We start from the raw sequence: 18,797 nt of genomic DNA, 5'->3' as shown, positions 1-18,797 counted from the left end.
AGAGGAGCAGATAGTTACTCCTGTGTCTGTTTAACCTGACATGACAGTAACTCAGCCTCTTGACCGTTTCAACTCACAATTATTTTGATTGTCGACCATCAAAACATGGTTCAAACAAGGTGTCAACTATCTTTTCTATTATATTAGCAAGTCCAGTTTACAACAGTTCCGAGTCTCATTAAGATGATGCCTTGGCACTCTCAAACCTTCATTTAAACCTTCACTTTACTTTGAATCATCCCCAACAATTGGAATTTAACCCGCAGATTCACAAGGTTTTTACACTGTCAGTGTTTTTTGATGTCAGGGAGAAATAGGCTATAATCCATGACAATCTCCAGTCAACCAACAAAACCCTCAGTGATTTTTCTTCAATTTCATAAGAAAGGATTTTTTCATTGTCCTGGACAGCTCTTTCCTTTTCTTTTTTTTAGGGGTGTATTACCCTCCCTTTAAGTTGTCAAATGGTAGTCTGGAATACTTTGCCGGGCTGAGACTGGCAGCTGTCTAGAGTACAATAAGCAAATAAGACTAGGTATGCCTCCATTTTCAGTTTGACATCTCCCCTCACCTTGGGGGTCCACTACAGGGTTCACTGGTTTCCGACGCGACACAAACTGACAACTTTGCCTCGGTTCCTCAAATGGCTCTTGGGAATGTGGACCATTCTGATTCAATGTGTCTTAACTCCCTTAGGAAGCAGACGGATGTCTGAGGTGGGAATGCAATTCCGTGTTAACTTTAGAAGAATGCGCTCTACCAAACATATCCAGCAGACTCTCACTTTGCTTTTTGCCTGCCTACATGTTTTTAACAGCGTTTAGCAGCTCAGGCTCCTTTCTGGTCGGTAAGGGCACATTTTCCAAGTCTCAAGAGCCAGTTTAGGAAACTGACCAACTGTCGCCTAGTACACATGGCATTTGACCCCAATGTCATACATCAAAAATAGATGATGTTAAAACAATACTGACTGGAACTCCACACATTCTTGAGCAAGAACTGGAGCCTGTGTTGCATTTTCAAATGAGTCGTTTAATTCTGACGGCAATATTTAATCATCCGTTCCACTATTAAAATGTACTGAAAAATGTATGGAAATCCATTTTTTTTGTTTTTGAATAATTTAACAGTGTGACCACACAACATTGCAGTCAGAGGTACAAATTTAGTTAAATGTAATCAAATATAAAAATGTCTTAGTAGAAGACAAAAAAAAAGCAAAAGCAAAAATATTGATTTCATCCACTGGATGTGAATGATTCTCTTCCTCACCTTGATGATGTGAACGGATGAGTCTGGTGGGTAGACGATGAAGTGGCGCAGAGTGAAGCCAAAGCCCTGCAAGGTCTTCTGTAGGTAGATTGTTCGCGGGCCCCGCCATGAAATGCCCTCCACCTCACCTGAAGAAAGCGGCCGGCGCCTGTTCTCATTGGACAACACCATACCATCTCTCCGCCCTTTAGCCTGAATAGCGAAAAAAGGGACACAAATGTTGTGTTTAAATCTCAGGTTCAAAACCACAGCATACGATAGTCCCAACTGAGATTTATTTGTGGACTGAGTTCTTGTTCAAATGAGATGATTTAAGAGCAGCACGGATGGATGTAGGTGTGTCTGCCCATTCAGACCAAGCAGAATTCCACTGATGCCAAGAATTTTCCACAGACTTCCTCTCTTTATTTTCCTATTCTGCATCCTCTTTCCTTTAGCCAACAAAGCATGAGTTAAAAATACTCACCATCTATAAATAACTACAAGTGAGCAACATTATTTTTCGGAACATTAGTCAGATGAGATGAATTCTACAAAGAATATTTATTAATCACAAGATACAATAGTGCTTCCAAACATTTTCTTTTTCTGCTATATCTCAAAAATAAATTCAAATAAAGTGATATTGTAAATAACTATTATTGATTCATTTATTTTCCTATGTTGGGGTCTCACTGTAGGCAATGCTATCTACGAAGAGGTGTGAGGCAAGACAGGTCACCAGTCCTTCACAGGGAACAACCTCAAATACATTAACATCACTGGTTCATAGTATGTTTCAGAGGGGCATAATGTTTCTGTAGACACACTGAATTACTTCATGGTAATGACCATGTAATGAAACACTTTTACTTAATATTAACATAGTATTGGTAGAGTTCTTATGTTGATTACTAAGGTACTTTATTTAAGTTTAAGATCTGTCATGGACACCAAACATGGTTAAACGCCACTATGGAGTTTTGACAACTATGTTTTGATCTTGTTTATCATTTTAAATTGTGTTCATCTGATAGCAATAACTTTCATCACCCCATTGATTGAGTAAATACAATTGGAGCTTTTCAAGTAAATCTCAAACACAACAGTTATTTATTAAACTTTATATGAATGGATTTAGAGAGAAAAAGGAAAATATTTCCTGTAGACACAATTCTGCATCATTACATATTGATTTTAGACTATGGCTTTGATTCATGACTCTTGATAATAAGAATAAAGGAGTGTTGCCTGTGTTGACTGATGTCACCCCACAAAGTGTTGGTGAAGATCATTCAGAGAAGAAAGGCAAGTTAAAAGGTAAAAAAGGCTACAAATAGAGGTAGGTGGTACCTGGTGAGTATATGGTCAGCAGGTAGAGAAATCAAACAAGAGATTCAACTACACAAGCAAAAAATGCTTGTTAGTGAAAATATATCACAGAGAAGATCCTCCGAGTTAGAGGAGAGGTACGGAGCTCTGAGAGAATTCAAGAATACAACTGTCTCTGAGACACAAAAGTGGACAGCAGCCATTTATACAATCTTTCCTGAACCACAACATGCGACTAAGAGCATTACTGAGAATGAATCTGAACAGCAAAACACAGGATTCACAGCGTTTTCTGAATACCAGATGAGACCAAGCACAAGGTACTCCACTTCTCCTGAACAGCAAACTTGGACGACCGCGAGGAGTGGAAATGGCCCAGAAGAACAGAGTTGGAAACACACAGGGTACATTGACGTCTATGAAAAACAAGAGAACAACTCTGAACCAAATGTTTGGACTCTGGAGGTCAAAATCCAGGAGACTTTGAGGATGTTTGTAACACTTCTTCTGGACAGAGTTTTGGCCAAGTGTTGTGTTCCACGAAAACTGGAGGAGGTTAATTGGATTGCCCACTTTGAGCAGATGGTGAGAAAGATTGTGGATGGACTAACTCTGCACTGCGGCTTATGCCCAGATGTGAGGCATGTGAAACCCATTAGCCGGAAAGTGCTGAAGGACTTAAAGAGGGAATTTTGTGGCGAAAACTTTTTGTCGAAAATCAAACTTGAAGATCCAGTTATGAGCTCTGTGATTGTTAACATGATGCGCACCAACCTAATCAAACACTCAGAGAACTTGGCAATGAATGATACATCCTGGATATTTCCCTACTCTTTCCGTTTTTGGAGAGGTTAGAAAAGTCACTTGACTTTTCACTCAGCCCAGCGTATTTTTCTTTTAGAATATACAGTACGTTTTATTTTGTTACTATTTAGGTATATATCACAAACAAAAACTCATGGACCCCTCAACAGCTGAACTGGCTATTACAATGCAAGCTGTTATAATACCCTTGTAAGGTATCCCAACCTTGTTTCTCCATACAGCCTCATGAGATCTCTACATAATGGGTTAAGGTCTGCACACCTGGAACTCAAATCTCACCTGTTTATAATCTTTAGGATCACAGTAACAAATAGTGTATGATTTATTTATATTTTATCCTTAAAACTGACAAGATACAGTAGTTGTATTTTTTAATTAACAGGCTTTTAAAAATATATGTTTTAATCTTAACTGTTAAACTCTATTTGATTCCTAATGTACTCTTACTGTCCTCATGTAAGGGTTCTTTGGATGTTGAGTTTTATTTCATCTTTGCTGGACTGAATATCGACATTTGCTTTTATTCCCAAAAAATAAATATGCATATTTTTAAATAAAATCTGTGTTTTGTTTAGATTGTTAAAATAATAAAATGACTATTATTTGGCATGAACGTTTTCTTATGTAACAGGCACAAGTATTTTTGGTTTTCCTTATTGTGATCCCCAGAGTCTAAAATTTGTTTAGGCTATCAGAGCTTAAACTATTAAGCTAACAGTAGGAGACAGGTAACTTCAACTTTCTGGGATAATTTTGTAAATGTAAAAGTCAAACTCTGACTTTAGGTAAAAACTTTAAACGTGACAACATTCTGTTTGCCAAGTCAGTTAGGAAAACAACAGGAAATCTGTTTCATGAAACAGGAAATGTAGGCGTTTTCATAGGCGGGATTTTTGGAAACCTTGAACCCCTTTAAGAATAGTCCCAAGAAACACCAGGAAGTAGACACAGTTTCCATAGAGGGAGCCAAATCATTTTATTCTCCTACCCCCTTCCAGGAATAATTTTAAAAATAAATATGTCCAATGTAAACACTCACAGGGATTGTTTGGCGAAGGTTGATTTCAGAATGTAATTTAAGCATTAAAAAAATTCTCCATTCGCTTTTGAAATTTGTATCTAAGACATCCCAACAACATCTAACATGTATTCTCTGGTACCTGTCAATCTTCATGCTCATATGTCATTTTACATCTGCCTGTTATAAACAACTCTGCCAGTGACCTTTCACAGAAGCATCAACGCAGTTGTCTCATTACTTCCACACGTTTGAGCTGTGAAATACGTCCTCGTGTGTGACCGACACGGTTTTCTTTTGCTTACTCTGATCTTGATCAAATGGGTATAAAATGTGTGTTTCAAATGCAGCAACCCAGTTGCTTTTTTTAAAAAATATTTTAAAAAGGGGAAAAATACCTATTTTAACGACAGCAAAGAAACGCACAAGCAAAATAACAAGCAAGTCAGCAATTGTAAACAGCAAAATACAAATGAAAGGACAGCTATTATATTATTTAAATATACATTTAGAAACATTTTGGAATTTAAAACCTCAACACAAAATATATAGTGTACTCAAAGTTTACAGAGAGTGGAGAGAGTAGGCTACTCTTTCTATAAGTATATATACGTTCTGTATCTCCAGGCATACTTCAATAGATGCTGTAAAAACCAAACCACACACACCCACACTTCTTAAAAAAAAAAAGACAGGGATCTGCGTGTGTCGTGAGGCCAACAGTCTCCTCTCCCCCTACAAGTCAACATGCCCCTTTAGTGCTGTATTATATAAGCAGGAAGAAGTCATAACACACAGACAGAATGTGGATGAATCAACATCACATGCCTCGTCTTCCACCTAATTGTATAATGAAGGACGGATGATCTACTGACCTCTGTTCTCTACCCTCATAGACCCTTCCCCTAACTCTCAAGGTAAACTTTGGATCCCAGTTGAAACCGTGGGATCAGACTCTTAAACTTAGAACATAAAATAACAAATATGAAAAGACAATAAATATTTATTCTACCAGGCGTGTCCCACCATGTAGTCTTACCCAAGACAAACGATGGCGCTGGATGAGCCTTCGTGAGCCACGTTTCCTGGGTGAGGTGATTGGAGTCGGTCGAGGTGACGCGTGGGGGGATATACCTCGTAACACGGCTAACCAGATACAGCGGGGCTCGGCATCACTGCAGTCCACCCCAACAGAACACTGAAATTGCCACTCATGTCCCAACGGTGCTGGTGCGGCACCTGTGACCCTCAGCATAGCACTTCCACGAACACAAAGTGGGGTAGGTCACATCCTTGGAAAGATCTGGTCGTATCCATTGCACTCGGAAAGTTTCATCCTACAAGTCCACTTTAACATGTGTAAGTTAGATTCAACTTGTGCATAATGTAGTTTTTGATCAAGTTTTTACCACACTGTCTAAACGTTACCATTCTTACTGTTGGTCTTGTAACAAGTCCTTAGCTCTTTTATTCAACCCTTTGTTAGCTACAGGGCTGACCTTTCCTTGCCTTTGCCCATTGCTCACGCGTGATGAAATCTGCTTTCACTAGGTTCCATCCATGATAGTGAGTGGTCCGAAGACTGAAGGACGAGGCGGACTCTAACTGGTTCTGTGCCTGGTTTTCGTTGAGTCCGTCTCACTGGAGAAGTCTTGAGCAGATGACATGTCTTTCAATTCAGAATCCATGATGAACGTAAATCCAAGTCAAAGAGGAGTTAGTTCCAGAACCAGCTGGGATGAGAAAAAGCTTTTTTTCACCAACCCATGTAGAGTTGCTGGAGAGAGTCCCGCGCTGCTCTGAGATGCGATGTGTCCCATTCCATGCTGGCAGTGTAGCACAGCATTTGCTGTGTCTGCCTATCTTTATTGCTGTCTAAGTATAGTTCTCCCTCCTTTCAACGCTGTCATGCCCCGACTCCCCACTACCCCCTCTCTCTCTCTCTCTCTCTCTCTCTCTCTCTCTCTTCTATTCTCTCTCTCCCCTTAGTCTATTTGCTGACATCCCCACTCTCTCTCTCTTTCTGTCACATTCCTCTCATCCTTTAGCTTCCCGGTCCAACCCGATGCAAGAGCACGTTTCTCTCTCTCCCACTGTGTGTATTTGTGTCCTGGGTCTCCCTGCCTCCTACTATTAGACTCATGGTCTGGCGCTTGCGCCTGCCGTTGTTGTTGCAGAGTTTTGTGTCACTTTACACACCAAAAAACATTGGAGTATGTGGTAAAACTATTTTTATCTTGTATAATCCCTCTCTACCGTTTTACCTCTAGAAGACCTTTCAACTTTCTCTTAGTTTGTATAAAGGCTTAAATGAAAGGATTAAAATATATACAAAAGGATCTTAGAAAACTAAGACGCCTTAATTTACCAACGATATCATCAGGGCTTGTCGAATCAAGAATAATTTATCAGTAAAAATTCTTGTCGAACTCAATCATCAACTGTTCATCCAGGAGTGAGATCTTATAGAATTTTATTAAATCTACTTTATAATCTACTGTTGTTGTTTTATTTTACTTGTTTTGTTGATAGAGTGGACTACTATATTTCTCTCCTCTTGTTGAGAGGAAATTGTTCTTAATTTCGTGCTCGTGTCAGTAAAATGTTAAAATAATTCAACGTACAACATATTTCCTTACTCTACCTTAATAACTGGCATTTTAAAAACCATGTTAAAAGAAAGAGAGAATATTTGATATCAAATGATAGAAATAAACAATTGTGATTTTTTTATTCTGCATACCCCCAATCCCTCTGAATATAAGCCACCATATTAAAAAATAAATAATTCATAAATATTAAGGCCACACCTTTCTTCTGGAAGTTTTTGCTGCTTTTTGCATTGAGTCAATTCTGTACGCTGCCGTCTCTTAAGGCTAACCATCAATTCATTGATGCCAAGTTTACGTAGAGAATCACTTTTTCCTTCTTTGACTCCAATCTATATTATTTTTAACTTAAAAGCTGTATCATATCCATCGATCTGTGTTTTCTTTTTTTTTTTTTTTTTCTTTTTTTTTGAAGGAGAAAACTTTATTTGGAAGAAACTACGACACTTTACAAGGCTGTATGCATGATGTGCAAATCGAGTGTTCAAAACAAAATGATTTTCTTCTTTTTGCTCGCATATATCTTAGGTGAATTAGCGCCACCTCTCATTTGGAAAACCATTGCCTTCCTCTTACACCTCCTGGAGGCTGTCAACAAACATGACAATATAATAAAAACATACTTAGTTTTACTGCATGTAGCCACCAGCCTACCCTTGTCCAAGCCACAGGAATTATGAATATAATAAAATAAACAAACAATTTTTTACGTCACAAATTCAGAAACTACGGTCAGGTCAGATATGGCAGCATTAATTGTGGTTGCATTTTGATACATTACCTATATTTTCATCACTTTTTCCTAGCAAGCACCATGTTGGCAAGAGAGAAACTGTCAAGAAGAAAAGTTGTCTCTCCTGCATTAGGTAGTTTCCTCCACAAGTGCACTCAAGATAGGGTAGCGTAGGAACAAAGAGCCGAAAGAATGATGAGGCTTCATCTCAGTCCATTAGTCAGAGTTCAAGCTGGACTAAAATAGAGCAAGAAAGATCCAGGGAGGAAAAGTGAAGATAAAACCAGTAGAGAGCAACAGTACTTTATCACTACAGGTGATAAGACACGATAACAGTCATGCAGAGGTGTTAATATCATTGCTAATGTGTGTAAACATGACAACTTTAACAAACCTCCTTGCAGAAAAAACATCCTAAATAAAGGCAGAATATTCCGGTAATTCTTTACGATGTGTCCTCTCATCAATCTCATCCTATAACATGAAAATCAGTTTAATATGTGACCTTAGCTCAACTACTAAGAACATGAGAAGAAGTCCCAAACATGTGACAACCCTGGCTGTACTGTGTGATTTTTGCTACTTTTAAGGTAAAGATGAAATACGAAAAGACGGCTCTCGTCAAGTGCTGAGAGTGCAGCTTCACGTCTCTGCCTTGACACAGAGAGTGTCCTGCTTGCCAAGCAGAACAGTACACTCTTGAGATGGAAATTAATTCAAGCTTCTAGTCAAACTGCTTCGTATGTAATATACTTTGATTGATCAGGTTCATAGCAAGTCGATAAGGGAACACTTACTAATCTTACTGTTCATTTCTGTTCCGTCAAAAAACAACAACAATTTCACTGTTTGTACAGTTAAAATGATGTGGTCTGAGGATGACTCGTGCACACAAGTTCAGCATAATGTTTTCTCAGATGCCCTCAAAACAGCAAGTCAATTTCCTAGTGGGGTGTCTTAGAATTTGCAGTGAAAAAAAATTTGCCATCCAGGATGAATGTGTGTCCCTGCTAAGTGACTCTACAGAGTCTCGCGACCCTGTCATCCCCACAGTCCACTTCTCATGGACACCTGAGTGCAGCAGAGCTGACACGTAGTGAGGCAAAGGAAGAGAAAGGGTAATCATGCATCAGTGGGAGGGAAAGATACTGAAAGATCTTGACATTTAGACAAACACCCTCCATTAAGCTCGGATTCTGAGCTGCTACCCTCCTCTTGCTATCCTGTTCCAAATCTGTCGTCTGCAGTACATGTAATGGCAACTGTTAATCATGAGTTGTGCAACTTAAATAAAAACAAAACTTTCTCAATAGACTACTTGTGTACAATGTATTTTAATTTTGGCAAGTGCGAATTTAGCAAATTTAGCTCACGTTGGAAAGGCCTGCAACCAAGTGTGAAGGGGCAGGGATGAAAATCAGAACCTCGAAATCTAAGGCCATGGTTCTCATTTTCCAGGTTTAGGACCCAAGTGAAGGAGTTTAAGTATCTTGGGGTCTCGTTCACAAGTGAGGGAAGAATGGGACGTGAGATCGACAGGCGGATTGAGGTGGTGTAGGCAGTGACGCAGATGCTGCACTGTTCCATATTGGTTAAGGGAAGGCTAAGCCAAAAGGCAAAGTTCCCTGTATACTGTCGATCTATGCCCCTACCCTCACCTATGGCCAGAAACGATGGGTAGTGATCGACTGAACAATGCAGAAATGAGTTTTTTCATTACTCTTTAATACTGTAGTTCATGTACTACTCTTTACTAGATTGGTCAATCACCTCATCTCTTTTCTATGGTAGGCCCTTTAGCAGCACAATAATCATAGGGACAAAGGATCTTTGATGAAAACACGATAAACATTTTGTAAGTAAGATGTAAAACAAGATTTTGATCCCAAAATGAAAACATAACTCGGGATGCCATCCAGTGTCTCTAGTTTTTCTCATCTACTCTTACTATATGTGCTCTAAGAACATATTTAGAAATCCCGGTAGAGAAGTACTCTCTGACAACCAACCCTACATCCATCTGGTTTCTTAATATTGCCTTGATAAGTACTATGGTACAGTAGTGCTTCTCTCTATCTGCTGGTTTTATTCCTAGGAACCACCGGAGTCTACTAAGGTAGATCCGAGAATAACTAGAAAGAGAGAATATTGTCTTGCTTTACTGAATATTTGTAAGTGTTTTGGGTTGAAAAGAGTGACCAATCAGTGCCTCCTGTCTCTGCCAACTCATTGCCATGAGTGAGGGCAAAGCTAATATTGTGTGATGTGTGACTCAGATGAGAATATGCATCTGCTCTGCCCTAATTCTTCATGCCTCAGCTCTTTGTAAGAGCTAAAGGCAAGTAATGATGCCGGACCAAACACATCGCGGTCAGGACCGACATGCCCCAATTTTCTCAATTTCGTTGTACTGCAAAAGAAAGTTTTTTTTTATTCACAATTTTTGGATACGCAATCAAGCAATCAAGAGGTCTTAGACCTCTGTCCCTCTAATGAATAAATAAATAAGTGAGTAAATGAGTAAGCATTTTAATAACTTTATTTCTCCCTTCTTTCAACATGTTTTACAATGCACTCTTGAGCATAATTCTGTATATTGTTGTAGTTTATATATATATATTTATACTTTTTTTGTTATCTTTACATATATGTTTTTATTTGTGTGCAACATGCACTTCACTCGTGCAATACATGCTCTTTTAATAAATACTATGTGTAAATCATTTTGAAATCTGTGCTGCTCAAACTTTTGAAATTACCCCACTTTTGGATAAACAAAGGTTATCTTATCTTGTAACCTGTTTTGTGTTAAATATTGGAGCATGACAACAAAAAGCCAACAGACTGTATTATCATTAAGAATGTGTGTGAATGTTGTGATATAGCATCGTAGTTTAAGGTATTTTAGTATGTTTGAGAGTAGTTACAGCACAGATGAACAGTTTGCATCAGCTGTAAAACAGAAAGGTATAAATATGAAAGCACTTAAGGTCAAGATACTTGTATGTTTCATGTAATTTACTCTTGAGCGAATTCAGATCCAGAATTTAAAAAAAATGGGCGACGTAGCTCAGATGGTAGAGTGGTTGCCTGCAGTCCAAAAGGTTGCAGGTTCAATCCCAGCTCCAGACAAGCTTGTGTCGTTGTGTCGTTGTGTCCCTGAGCAAGACACTTCACCCTGATTGCTCCTGATGGTGAACTTGGCGCAAGTGTGCATGCCTACTCCCATCAGTATGTGTGAATGGCTGAATTTCCCCTCGCGGGACTAATAAGGGATTCTAAAAAAAAATAAATAAAAAAAAATTTACTTTTATCATGTATCTATTATCTTTTAAAATGTTAACAAATAATAATTTAATACATTTACCATATACATTATGATACAAACAATATTAAACTAACACAACTTTATTGAAATAAAGCATTACTTATTATAAGTGACTAGTTAAGGTTTGCTTAACAGTGTTATAAATAAGCAACTACTGTATTTAGCCTACACTGCAGCACCTCCTACAGGGGATTTTGTGTAAGGATGTGATGTCTATATAGTTGTAAAAGCACAAATACATTTACATTTAAACCTGTTTCCTAAAATGCATTCTTAGTCTAGTTTACCTACTGTGCCCTGTTGTAGAAATAAATACATTTTAACATATTATTAAAAGCCAGGACCAAACACAGTGTTTGCTTTTGGCCTTGACTACGAACTGAAACACTTTCTGATATGATGACTGTGGAAATGTTGTAGCCGATAACCCTGAAATGAAACACTGTGTAGTGAATTATTTTAATACTGCCATGACTGAATCCTTCAAACGTGCACAGAATAGGGTCAAACCGGAGGCACAAGTCAGTACGAAAAGGAGGACAGTCTCTTGACTCAGCTAGGAAGCGCTCACAAATTGACCTATTTTTAGTCAACTGTGAAACACATTCACGGCTAAAAATAACTACAAATTCATTTCATCTCATTACGAAGATGTTTCTCTGCAGCTGTGGCTAAATAATCCCGCCCTCATACACAAGCAGATGTTGTAACAGCTGACCAGCGTGACCTCAGGGTTGACCTGCGGCTGAGATGAGCTAAAAATATCTCGACACACCTGGCAGTCTACACAAAATCTGTGAGGGCATTCATTCATGCACTTACAGTGATTTCTGTTACACCCAGTGCTTCAGCACACTGACCTAAAAACAAGTTAAATGAAGGCTAACATTTATTTTCTGCTTGTAATTACCAATGCACTCCTGCTGATGGGGCTAGAGGACAGTTCACATTAGATTATAAACGTGGAGTAAAGATATGATAACACGTTTCTTATAGTGTTTTCAAATAAGCAAAGAATTAAATAAACCCTCCATTTAATTTGAAGACTTAATTGTTTCCACATTACAAATAGTATTATCCAGACACACAAGCCTATGCCTGTAATAAAACTAACTGCTGTTTAAGTGAATACTTGCTAGAAAACAATTTTTTTTTTATCAGGAAGATTTGAAAAAAATAAGCTTACTATGATTCTTAAATGACTATCATGTCTTAACTGTCTGAAAACACATAGCTTACAATTTCAAAAATGGCTATACGGTACATATCAGGATACAGGAGCAACGTTGTGACACATTGTGATATGTTGCGATACTGTAAGGATAAGGATATATTTATAGTATTGCACGAGTACTTGACTCTGGCGTTTCAGGATTTAAGTACTGCTTTCATTTGTTTTGAAACCAAAATATATCTTAACATCAGCTCAGTTGTCGAGGGGATCTCATGGAATTCCCTTTTTCTTTTAGCTTTGGTGGAGGTTATGACTGTTGGCATTCAGTGGCTGGAAGTTTAATATCAACACAAACATTAACTAACGCTGTGAACAGTTACATGTCTTTTTTCATTTTAATAAATGAAAAAAAGATTTTTTTAATTTTTGTTTTATACACACTTTAGTGAAATATTAACCATAAAATAACTATGATAAAAACAAAATAGGAATCAAAGCCGAAACAATTAATTGATACAGTGGATGACGGAATGACCACGCCCCCTCCGCACAACGCATGCCAGGGAAAATGATAGAAAATTCAGCGAATATTAATTTTGGCTTAAAAAAAACATACAGACTATATAAGTTAACATGAAGAGGAAAACAATACACAGCTCGTAAATTCTGCATCGCGCAATAACTTACAGAGACTGCCAGGACCAAAACCTTTTGTTTGTATTTATTTTTTCAATAACTTTCTGAACAAGACAATGTATTGCCAGAAACCCCACCAGGTTTTAGTAAGGCCCCTAGGTAGACACCGAGGATTAGTTGGAAGCCAGGGCGTTAACAGGGAATTAGTTTTGCAGCGGAAACCTTGTCCATATCAAACACTACTGTTTTTTATCATGTTTTAACATAATTTCTTGAGTAATACACGGTAGACACCTGGATCATCCTGGGTTATATACAGTCTTGGTTTTGTCTTTGTCTTAACCTCCAAATGTCTTGGTCTTGTCTCTGTCTCGATACTCTCCGGTCTCGACAATGTCTTGGTTGGTGAGGGCTAGTACTAATGGAGAATTTTAGTCTTTTGAATGAAAAAGAAAACCAACCCGAATTGTCAGAAGAAGTGCAGCCCAGGCTGCTCGTGAATAAAATTATTCTTAACCATTCCTCAAGACGACATTAATCGCTCTTTGTTGACTTTAAAGAACAGAGCAGCTCTCAGATCAGCCTATTAATCTGAAGTCTGTTTTTCAGCCGGTGCTCGCGCCGACCCCGGAACAGTCACAACAGATACATGTGACCATTGTTCTGTTTGAGACAGAAGCTTCGTGTTTGTGAAAGGAGGACAAGACAGCACATTTGAAAAGTTTGAGAAAAGGAAGGAAACAACAATAGACGACACCCATGCTCATAGATTGAAAAGATGTGAGAGTGAACCATTAACTGAATCACACATGTATTGTATTGCAATTTTAACTGTACCAACATTGAGGATCAAGCCTTTAAAACAAATTACTGCACAAGATATAAAATCAACGGCGCCATGAATGATCGTCTACAGTAACACATTATTGCATTAAGAAGAAGGTGTGGCTGTGGATCCAGAGGCGCATTTACTGGATGCACTGATCGAATCTGGAGTGATTTAATGTGTTGACCATAACAAGTTAAGTGGAAATAAAATAAAAGAGACTCTCAAAAACGCAGTCCTCTTTTTATCTAATGGATGCTGAAAGCTGAAATAGATGGTAGACATTTCAGTGGAACAGCTACCAGAGCACTTTGCAACATGAACAAGCTTTACAATTTGGCTCTTTAACTTTTTAGCAAGAAATGAAAGTTACAGAAGCATTATTGAATGGAAGAACACACAAAAACAAAAGACGTGTAATGAGGTAAAAAAAAAACCTGTTTATTGTAGTTTAGTCGAACCTGGGTTCATTGCGCTGTGACGCTGTGCTTTGGACTTCACAAATGCCTCAAACTCTCAGCGTCGCTCCCAAACCAACGCTTGTGTTGTTACATTGACTTAACATGAATAATATCACTGGATGTATTTGGTGTGAACCACGCAGAGAGTAAACCTTTATAAAGTATAATGAATAAAACACCTCAATTTGACTGGGGAAGGTGCAATCTGAGAATTTCTGATCTTCATTGGATGTAGAAAACCAATCTTTACATTTAATGACAGTGTTGTAAATGTTTTTTCGCATAAAATGTGTTTAGGTTTAGAGGACAACTGCATAAATTGCAGAATTGCAGAATTTATTAAAACGACATCTCGCCATATTTAAAATGAAAATTAACAATTATTAAAAGAGTGACTAAAATACAAATCCTATCTCTCCAAAACATTACCTTAAAAAGAGATTAAAAGTTGGACACATTAGTTTAAGGTTTGAGAAAAAGTGGTCACCTCACAACGGTTTTTGGACAATAGATCAATATTCCATTTACTCCTATTATTGTACACCCAGAAGTGTGTGCATTTAAATTGTTGGCCTCATCTCAAAAATGTGTTTTGCAACCTGAGTAAACAAAAATGACCGAGATGGATAGCTTTCATTTTAGTAGAGTGCCAAAACATACTGTATATATTTATATACAGTATATGTGGGAGGAGAAGCATTGGGGGTTCCAGAATTCTAGCTTTGGTAAATTGAGTCTAGGTCCACTTTCAGATAAGCTTTAAATAATAAATGTTCCAAAGTGCTGCGAGCGAGCACAAAGTCACGACTAAAACAACCGGCTGTAGCGAGATTCATACTGACGCGATGATGAGCCACTTCACTTGTTTTCAATCCCGTTATCGGCATTAGCCGCCGCTTTGCTGTCCACTGACCTGGCAATTCTGAAAGTCTATTTTTGGGGTCCGTGTTTTGCTCAGAGACATGTGGAGATGAGAATATTTGGGCATATTAGGCAGCACATTCTTATTTGATGTCGCCCATCCAGCAAATATTGTCAGACACAGCGATTATCTCAGCATGGCTTCAATTCCGGATTCCAATCCATGGTTATGACAACTGTTCAAAGGCGCTTGCTAAGGTTCAGTGGTAAAGCCAAATTTGGGCATAAAGCAAGAGTTGAAAGGTCACTGAATGATCTATAAAACGTTAAACAAAACGTAAGCAGTCATGAAAAAAAAATTGTGGAACATTTTATTTCTAGATTAAAAAAAATAATTTGCTAGTTGCATGAACAAGATGATAAGAGCAGTTTTTAACCATCATAATAGAGAGAAGAGTGGCTTCTGTCTGATTTTGTTTCTAGAAACCATACTTGGAGAATTTTCTAAACCACCAGAAGGGTAAAATTGCAAAGATTAGGACAAGACCAGGTGGGAATATACTTGTAACGTATTTGCTTTGATTTTAATGTGTTAAAATGCAACAACACAATTTAAACTTTTTACAAGCCCATATCAAGAATAATTGATATATTTTTCATCAAAATCACACTTTTGTAGAACAGACCAATATCTGTAAGATCAGAATCAGAAACCTTCATTGCCAGTCTTGTAAACACAACATAGGAATACTACCACATTTTCTCACGTTTCCCGAAGGAGACCTCCAGAGGGATCAATAAAGTTTATCAAAAAGCTCTTCACTATAATGTTATTAAGTAAGTAAGTAATGGTTATTTGTAAAGCGCCAAAGGGTCAGAAAGCGCTTTAGAAATCAAAAACAATACACAGTTAAAATATATACTTTAAAAGATCAAGACACGTAAGACAAACACAGGAGTCCCAGAAAATCGGGGAAAAGCACAAATAAAAGTGTCTTAAGATTTTGCTTGAAGGAGTCAGTAGATCATCAAACACAGAGGGAGATAAGATCGTTCCAAAGCTTGGAAGCAACAGACTGGAAGGATTTCTTTCCTCTGGTTCTGAAGCGTGTTCAGGAACCATCAGTAGATTCTGATCCACAGACCTCAGAGCCCGAGCTGGGGTGTAAGGCTGGATCAGATCAGTGATGTAAGGAGGAACCTGACCATGAATAGCTCTGAAAGTAAGAACCAGAATTTTAAAATTGATCCTGAAAGAAACTGGCAGCCAGTGAAGAAATTTAAGGATCGGGTTAAGGTGAGTTCTTTTACTAAAGCGCGTCAGAATTCTCGCTACAGAGTTTTGTATACTGTAACTGCAGGCGAGACAGCTCCTTCTTGTTTAGACACGAAAATAAACTGTTACAATAGTCTAAACGAGAAGACACAAACGCATGGATTATGAACTCCAGATCATGTTGTGATTGTGAATTTTCCTAGAATTGAGAGATTTTTCTCAGTTGAAGTTTATCCTCAATCCGTCACATGTTATAACATCAATTTACTACACTGTGGTTTCATCTTTAAAAGAAAGAAGCCAAATATTTCAACAAAAATCTACCTCCAAGATTAAAATGTTTGATTAAAGTTATTTTATTGAAGAGCTTGAACATCAAAGTAACTGACATCATTAACAGCGTATGCAGTTGTAAAGCAATGTACTACATGTTCTATGCCAAGGAGTTTATGTTTTCCCAGTATGGTTTTGTTTGTTTGTAAACAGCAGCTTTGAATTGAATTGTATTAAGGAATTCAGTTTTTTCTGAAAAGTGCAGATAAATGTATTGTTGTTTTCAATAAAGTGTTGAGGGTTATTCACTTGTATGGCTTTACACCGCTGCTGCTCATTAAGAATGAGCAAAGTCCTTAAAGACTTTATAAGAATATTTATATGATTAAATCACTCAAATAAATCGCCTTTAACGTGAATGCAGTGACAAAATATGTTGTGATTGTTCATTAGACGTCAAAGGTGCAGTGAATAAGGTGCAAGAATTGAGAGTACCGGTAATCAGTAAACCTTTAACATGAAGAATTAAGTTAGCCTGGCAGAGGTATTATTAATAATAATGTTATGCTATAACAAAGGCAGTTGCGTTTTTATTTTGAATTTTAGCTGAATTGCTTGAAATGACTTTTTTAATAAATGAATATGTTCTTTCTTAATGCTTTCTTGAAGCACAGTGAGTGATGAGTGGGTTGTGACACCTGATCCCAGTGACACTTGGATGACTAGTGTCACAAGAACCCATGTATCCTTCCAAATATGCTGCTCTTGATCTGGGTCCAACAGTTTTTCTCTGTGCCACACACACTCAATTCCACAGCCGCAGCATTATCACCAACACTCATTGACACACATTCCTGAGCAACCCACCTGTTAGCAGGAACACTTCAGTGTTTGTACACTTGTAACACACTCGTCGCTGCACACACCTTTCACTCGAATGTGGGACACATTCCCCTGACCTCATATCTGAACTCTCAACCTTGACCTGAACATGACCACCCACATCATTCCTAAATTTCACACACAAACATAGAGAACACACATCTCAACAGAGCTCTATTGTCACACAATCCACAGCGAGTCTCAGCCTGCCGGCCAGTGTCCCCACACCACCCACTGACACCCACCCTTGACCACGACGTGCACAGCCAAGTCCCAAAAAACCCACAACACAACAACGTTCTGTCCCAACTCTGCTCCATGTCGCACACATTTGAGTGTGTATTAAAGGGGCTGCTCTGGTAAGTGGGGAGACAATATCAACACAATTAAAAAAAGGTTAAATAAATTGTCGGCGACACAAAACTTGCATAGATTTCCACGAACAGAAGAGATTTCTGGAAATCTTGTCACAAAAGATCTGCACTGAACACAGATAATTGTTAGATTCTACGTCATCTGTTCAAGTATCAAATTGTTTGCTACTGTCTCTTTCAACACATCATAGGTCCAGCACCAAAAGTCTCATTCGGCTGAAGTGTAGTCGAGGGCAAACCTGACGCAGGACATATAAGGTATGAGAAGCCTGCTCCACTGAACACATCGGAAGGTGTGATGAACCAGGAATGCAGAAATTTTGCAAAAAAGAAAGGTTTTGAACATGTAGGAAACATCTGCTTCCAATACCAGAGCGAGAGAAACGCAAGTAGAAAAACACAATTAAATCAGCAGCAACCTGTAAAGCAACGACAATCTTACGTTTCTGCCTCTTCCGTTTGAAACAAAAAATAATAATACAAGACACAAACATTTAGAAGCTAGTATGACCTTAAATGAAGTCCCTTGTTGGGTGTTGGATACTGCTTTATGTATAGGGGAAAAGAAAGATAATGTTTTACAATAAATCCTCATGAAAGAGAGATAATCAAAGCATTGTAGATTATAGGATGTGGTAGAAAAACAAGTGGAACCTGTTACTACAATCCAATAACTCTTTTTATGAGTTGGTAATTACACATTTATTTCCCTAAATAAAGGTGAGTAGTAGAAATCCAGCCACCTTGTAGGAAGAAAGCGCCTGTCTATTGCCCACTGGTTTTGAAACAAGTCCCCGTTCCATGAGAACCTATCCCAGGTATAAACTCAGAGATGTGACTGACACACCGGTTGCACCTTTTATAAAACATGTTTCCTCAGAATAGTTTTAAGAAGAGAGGTAATCACAAATAAAAGACACAGCCCTCACAATGACCCG

At 38.1% G+C, this 18,797-nt stretch overlaps 1 protein-coding gene across 9 annotated transcripts in view; it reads right to left on the bottom strand.

Annotated features, from left to right (window-relative positions):
* The window catches only part of LOC148078079 (rho GTPase-activating protein 23-like), a 46,918-nt gene that overhangs the window by 11,885 nt on the left and 16,236 nt on the right, over window positions 1-18,797 (bottom strand). For 3 of the 9 annotated variants that reach the window (XM_087794626.1, XM_087794628.1, XM_087794632.1), the window contains exons 1-2: window positions 5,466-6,188; window positions 1,273-1,464 (exon numbers count right to left, since the gene is read on the bottom strand). In XM_087794626.1, the coding sequence (XP_087650752.1) occupies window positions 1,273-1,464; window positions 5,466-5,681 (408 nt within the window). In that variant the 5' untranslated portion in view covers window positions 5,682-6,188. Of the gene's footprint in view, window positions 1-1,272; window positions 1,465-5,465; window positions 6,190-18,797 lie in introns of those variants that run through there. The other 6 variants (XM_087794625.1, XM_087794627.1, XM_087794631.1 and 3 more) reach the window with 4 other exon arrangements.

Source organism: Callionymus lyra, chromosome 6 (genome assembly GCF_982586985.1).
Source record: "Callionymus lyra chromosome 6, fCalLyr1.hap1.1, whole genome shotgun sequence".
Taxonomy (NCBI): Eukaryota; Metazoa; Chordata; class Actinopteri; order Syngnathiformes; family Callionymidae; genus Callionymus; species Callionymus lyra.
This window is presented reverse-complemented; position numbering and strand designations above follow the sequence as displayed.